The 6,566-nt window shown below is 41.0% G+C and overlaps 1 protein-coding gene across 1 annotated transcript in view; it reads left to right on the top strand.

Annotated features, from left to right (window-relative positions):
• The first annotated feature begins 269 nt into the window (after nt 1-269).
• SFRP1 (secreted frizzled related protein 1) overlaps nt 270-6,566 on the top strand; it is a 29,296-nt gene continuing 22,999 nt past the window's right edge. Inside the window, exon 1 of the mRNA XM_077262817.1 lies at nt 270-1,088. Coding sequence (XP_077118932.1) covers nt 563-1,088 — 526 coding nt within the window. The 5' untranslated portion in view covers nt 270-562. The remainder of the gene's footprint in view (nt 1,089-6,566) is intronic.

The following is a 6,566-nucleotide window of genomic DNA, read 5'->3' as shown; positions in this document are numbered from 1 at the left end:
CTGTACTCCTCACGCTGGGGGGTGGCCTTGCAGGTCGCCATGATGTTGGGTCTGCACTTGTGTGACACTTGTAAATGAATTGTGCCTTTGCGGAGAAGTGATAGAAGAGGGAGGCATGGAGGAGATTCAGCAAAGTGGAAAAATCTGGGAGGATGGGAGAAGTGAGAGGGACAGCTAATGGGCAGCCTGCAAGGAGAGGGTGCAAGACTGGACATCAGTGGAGTGGGCTGGACATCACCAATGTGAGAGGAAAGTAACAGAGAGAGTGTGACACAAGGAGGAGAAAGGGAGGAGAAGAGGAGGGCTGCACTCCTCTCATTGGATCTGCTTGATTCTTTCTTGGCTAACAGTTACTGCTCTCTGTTCTCCAATATCAAACTGTTCAGATCCAGCAGCCAGAAGCTCCAGCAACTCTGCAGCCCATTGTACTGCGCCACCACACAGTCAGCACCATTTACCTCCACGAGACGTTTGGACTGCATACCCCTATCATTGGGATTCATCAAAAGACTTTTACAAACTTTTTCTATTTCTTTTTTTTTTGTCTAGGATTTAGGACACAATGTCACCAAGGGGTGGCGTTTGGCCCTTGCTACTTCTGTGGGTCACACCCGGGCTCCTCTCCCGAGAACCTCAACCAAGTGAATATGACTATGTAGGCTTCCAACCAGAAATGGTTCGGCACTACCAAAGTGGACGGTTTTATTCCAGAACACCACAGTGCGTGGACATTCCCCAGGATTTAGCACTGTGCCATGGAGTTGGGTACCACAAGATGGTATTGCCAAACCTTCTCGACCATGAGACGATGGTAGAGGTCAAGTACCAAGCCAGCAGTTGGGTACCTCTGTTGAGCAAGAACTGCCATCCGGGGACACAGGTGTTTCTGTGCTCTCTCTTTGCCCCAGTTTGCCTGGAGCAGCCTCTTTACCCATGCCGCTGGTTGTGTGAGGAGGTCAGAGATGCTTGTGAACCAGTCATGCAGTATTTTGGCTTCCCCTGGCCTGATATGCTTCGGTGTGACCAGTACCCAAGGGAGGATGTTTGCATCGCCTCACCAAATGCCACCCAAGCCCCTCGTCCACGGAGTAAGTATCACAATCCATGACAAGGTTGGTCCGTTGTCCCCTCCGGTACTTCCCTGCAAAATGTTATTGATCCACAAATGTAGCACAGCTGAAATTGTCATTGTGTGTGTATTGTGATAACCCTCTGATAAAGCTCATGGCGAAACCACAGATAACATATTGTGATCTTACCATCAGCCACAAAGCAGAAAACATAAGATATCACAAGGTGCGAAAAACTCTGCTGTGCTACATCTATTATTTCACATTTCCGGTTTAGGATCGATTTGTAACCGATTCAGTTAAAAAAAAAAAAACAAACAAACATGGAAATATAAAAAAACAGATGCCAAACTGAACCCTAAGTTTCCATTTTTAAACTGATCTATCAAACTGTGGTTTCCATTTTGCATCATTTTTCGCTCCATTTTTATCCGTTTTTGATTCATTTTTATGTTTTTGCACCATTTTTGCTATATTTTCATCAGTTTTTGCACAATTTTCATCCATTTTTGCTCTATTTTCATCTGTTTTTGCTTCATTTTTATATGCTTTTGCACCATTTTTGCTCTATTTTCATCTGTTTCTGCTTCATTTTCATGTGTTTGCATCATTTTCATCTGTTTTTGCACCATTTTCATCCATTTAAGCTCTATGATCATTTTTGTTTGCATCACTTTCATCCGTTCATCTGGGTTTTTTTTCCACCATTTTCATATGTTTTTGCAGACCTTTTTAGGAAACAGAAAAAGCCGTGAAAATGAAAGGTTTCCATAACTGAATGTTTTATTTCTGTTTTTATGCTTCACAAACGGATCATAAAAAAAAAACAAAAAACAAAATGTGAACAGAGCGTAATTAACCCCATACGTTCAGGTGCTCTTGCTGTACTCTTATACTGGCTTGCTCTAGTTATTTCTTCGGTACTCTTAGCTAAAACTGTACAGAATTGCAATTTGTACATACATTTGAGGATTGTCCCTTATTTTCAAGGATTTCCTTGGTCATTGCTGCACTAAAATCCCCATTTCTTGCTATATATAAGAGAATGTCATCGGACAAATCTCAGAAGTTCATTTCCACCGACCTTCTATTAAAATATTGCTTCAATGTATTTAGGGACAGATTTCCACCAATCCTCCTGTGTGCCAGAATTGTGGAATAAATAGTTGTAAATTTGTAGCATATGTCTCATTTGAGGAAAGATTTGTGATTTTCTGGCAATTGGATGGTCAGAGATTCACCCTAGTAGAGGCGTGAGCCTTTTTGATAAATTAGGCACATTTTACTCCCGATTGTTCAGCTTTGTGGAAAAAAATTTTTTTTGTTACTTTGAAGCTAAAAATCATTTTTGTTTTATTAAAAAATGGCAGCGTTTTAGCTTTTACAGCCTTTTATTATCCCTGCACATTCAACTTTGATGTGTTCTGTGATCATAAATCAGCTAAGAGGAGATGAAAAAAAAGCAGCCTAAAAAAAGTCAGAATCTCTCACATTTGTCAGAAGAAGCTCACTGACTATTTCTCAGTGAACCCATTCTGCAGCCTGCAATAGACAATGTAGCACAGAGGCTGCAGAAGGCAAAGAATGCAAACTTTTTAATGAACACCAATAGATGCACTTAAGAAAGAAATAAAAATTGCCCCGAAAGATGGACAAACCTTTCTTATTAAAGTCCCGCTTATGAGCACATCCAGCCTGAACTTATTTCAAGAGGAATTTAGAAGTTCTTTTCCATTATATACGAGGCTTTAAGAAACATTTACCTTGCTGGTATATCGCACTGGAGCTGTAGTAAAAGAAAGTGATTTATTTTCACGGAGTACACACCCATAAATTACAAAAGAGGATTGTGGATAAAAGAAGTCATAAAAATCCGATAAAAATTCCTTTAACTTGTTTAGCAAATTGCTGCACATTTATTATGACCATTAAAGGGAATCTCTCGGCAAGAACGTCCCTTAACCATTTGTGGGTCACAGATAGATAAATGCATTGATACCCATTATCTGGAGAAATTCACAATTTTACCAATATGCAAATGTGGAGTTAGGTGCTCCGTCCCGCCCAGAGCACCTAATGAAATTTTCCATCCTTATCACCTGCCTATGTTCATTCATCAATAGCTGACGTCAGCCAGCTTAACAGCAATCAGCGCAACTTACATTATATCGAACCTGGTAGTGTTCATCAGTGTACAACGAAATTACTTAAAGGGGTTATTCTTATCTTTCTAAATAGGTATTTTCAGATAGTGGTTGTAACTACCAGCAATTTTGTAATTTACTGCTTCTTAAAATGATCAGTCGTTTTTGAGATAATAACACTTTTATTTTGCTTAAACCTTGTTGCTTTGGAGACCGACCACCGCTGCTAGACATCAGTCCAGGCTCAGGGCTTAAAAGCTTTTTTTTTCGATACAGCACTTTTTTAAGCCTGTCAGGATTGTTAGAACGCTCTGTTATTTACTAATCCCGGCTAGCTTCAGAGCAGTGCTTGCTAGCTAGACATCAGCGGTGGTCGGTCTCCTAGGCAACACGCAGTAAACAAAAGAAAAAGTCTTAATATCTCAAGAACAGCTGAAAATGTTAGTAAGCAGTAAATTGCAAAAGTGCTAGTTTTTATAAGAACTATCCGAAAATATCTAAATTTAGAAATGGAAATATAACCCTTTAAATGGTAACCCTTAATATTGGGTTATTATCGGGATTGTTATTGGCCTCAATCCGCAGTCGTAAGGGCTGGAAACATATTTCAGTAATAAATCTATAGGGAAATTACAGTTCCCTCATTATTTTTCTATATGACCTAACGTGAACATATACTTTGAATATTCCCTAATGTTCTAATGTGGCGTCGATTTGGTTTTACTGTCAATTAAACTTTTTGCCTGTAGGATCCTTTTGTGCTGACACTTGTGGTTCTTCCTCCCTGCTTTCATCTCATTGGGGGTTAGTTACGAACGAAGTGCAAATGTGCACAGTGCCCAATCAGACATGTATGACATTGTCTAACCTGCCCTGGTGAACGCTAATTGCTCTAACTGTCCTTTGTCCTTCATTTCCCTCTGCCCTGTTAAACATACTTGTGATTCTCTTTGCTGTCCATAGACACAGATGAGGGTCACATGTAAAGAGCATTAAAAGTTGAATTCACCATTGCAAATTTTTTTTTATATAGTTCAATGCATAAAAAATGAACAATAAAGTAACCTTGTAATTATTTTTTATTAGAAACATCCTATCGTTTTGTGTACGCAGCTCCTATGTAAAGCTATGTGTCTCGATAGCTTCAGACCACAAAAAAATCCTGTCTAGTAACTCCATACAGTCAGCACCTCTTCTTGGAAACTTACAAACAGAAGGGTCGCAGTACAGGAGGCAGAAGGGAAGGAGCAATACATCGCTGTAGGATCAGACTACGCAGAGTCTCTAACTTCCTACCGTGGCGGTACATAGCTCTGCATAAGAGCTGTATACACAAATAGGAGATTTTACAGGTGATATGTCACCATATGTTACAATGCAAACTGCATACATTATCAAATAGATATCTTAGACCTGATGAGGCCGGTGTACTGACTCTGAAAATACATCTCAGAATGGCCATATAATCCTATCCTTTTCCCTTTTTTTCTGCCTGACGTTAAAATGAGCATTTTTGAGTCCAGGTAGGTTTAAGAGGTCCTGACTGTGGCATACATACGCACTCTTCGCTTAGCTGAGTGTGCATATGTTTTAATTGGGGAGAATAGAGTAAGCCGCCGCTAGTCGTCTTCGGCAGTGGCTTATCTCCTGTGAAAACAATAGGATCAAATGCTGAAATTTAACATGCCCCCCTCCTTCTCTCCCCTGACATAATATGTCAGGTAGGAGCCCCCATACACATCAGATTTTTAGCCAGTCTAACATTAGTGGGTTTAGCTGACTTTTATCTAATATTTATGGGGGCTAAACCATTTCTACAAAGGTCCACATACATGCAGCCATTCCTTGTCGTATATCTGTTCTAACCCACCAAAAATCAAGATATTGGTCAAGAATCACTTATAACGGAGGCCTGACCACTATATGACCAGACCTCTGTGTTCACTTTTGGTTACTTACATTAATGACCCTTTAACTTGTGCAAACAGTTACCCTGATTGTCAAGGTCTAGAGGATCGAGCTAAGAGGAAACGGTTCTTGACTGTTAGTTTTCAGACCCAACTTTTTTGTGTGAAAGTATATACCTAGGGGTGTGATATAGTAATATGAATTATATGAATTGTGTGGACCAAACAAAAGTAAAGGTGCATTTATTTTTGTGTGATGGATATGGACAGGTTCATCCTAAAGGAGTTATCCATCCTTGGGGTAGAAGTCTGCAGGCACTCTATTTGACTGCAGACTTGTGAATCCTCATTACTGCGCATTTGTAAAGATTCTCCGAATGACTTAAGGAATGCAATTTGCATATATACGGTCACCTGCCAACTAGATGTGCGCAGCCTCACTCAATAGCACAGGATTGAGTGAGGCCAGACAAGTCTAGTCGGAATGTGGCTGATGTATGCAAATTACATACCTGCAGTCACATGACCGCCCACTCCCGACACTGGAGAATCCTTGCAGCTCACACAAGTAGAGTCACTGCAGACTTGTAGCCCAGGATCGGACAACCCCTTTAATGTAGATTAAAGATAGCCATACATTTATTTTCCCTGTAAAGAAAGTTACAATCTTTATCGATTTTTACCAACAATCATTATATTCAGAGTGATTGGATTGACTGGTGGAAACCTGTTCCACTGATCAGAACATTTTATGGGACACGCTTCAAAACTTTGATTTTTTTTATTTCAAAGGTCTCACTAATAAATTGATCATAGGATTTCTTGCCGCTGGCAGCTAAGGTGTTCAATTTAATGCAGTGCCACTGCTGGTGGGCCAGGGCCGATGCTGTGGGCTGGAATTACTCTTCTCTTCACCCAGAATCACAGGAACCTCTCATGTGTATGTTGCGCTGTGGGTTTCGTTCTGTCCTAACTTGTAGTTCGGGAGTCCTTGATACCTCCCCATCATTGGGGCCAGAAATAGCTGCACACATAACAGGAGACATTTGGTCCGTTTCAACAGGTTCGGCTTTACAGTGTAATTCGGATACATATGACTGCTGCACACAGAATGAGACAGAGTCTCCTCCGGTTGGTATTCCCTTTGCCCAGTATACTGTTAGTTTTTGCCTCCATTCTACCTGACCTGCCGCCGCCTCAACAGACTTGGTTCCAGGGACTTTCTAACTGCGGAACTGGAAAACTTGTTGTGACAGCTCTGGTGGTGGTGAAGTGGCAGCGGGGTCATTGCAGGTTGTCAGCTTTCTTGAAGAGATGGGTTATCAAGTTCCATCTGAAAGTTCCCAATGTAGGGGATAATCAGACGTGTTGGGGCACAGAATTCCAGAGGATGGGGGATATTCGGAAGAAGTCTTGCAGGCGATTGGGTGAGGAACATACAAGTG

The sequence above is a fragment of the Ranitomeya variabilis genome, chromosome 5 (assembly GCF_051348905.1).
Source record: "Ranitomeya variabilis isolate aRanVar5 chromosome 5, aRanVar5.hap1, whole genome shotgun sequence".
NCBI classification, from domain to species: Eukaryota; Metazoa; Chordata; class Amphibia; order Anura; family Dendrobatidae; genus Ranitomeya; species Ranitomeya variabilis.
The sequence above is the reverse complement of the archived record's forward strand: the minus strand, read 5'-3'. Positions and strand labels throughout refer to the sequence as shown.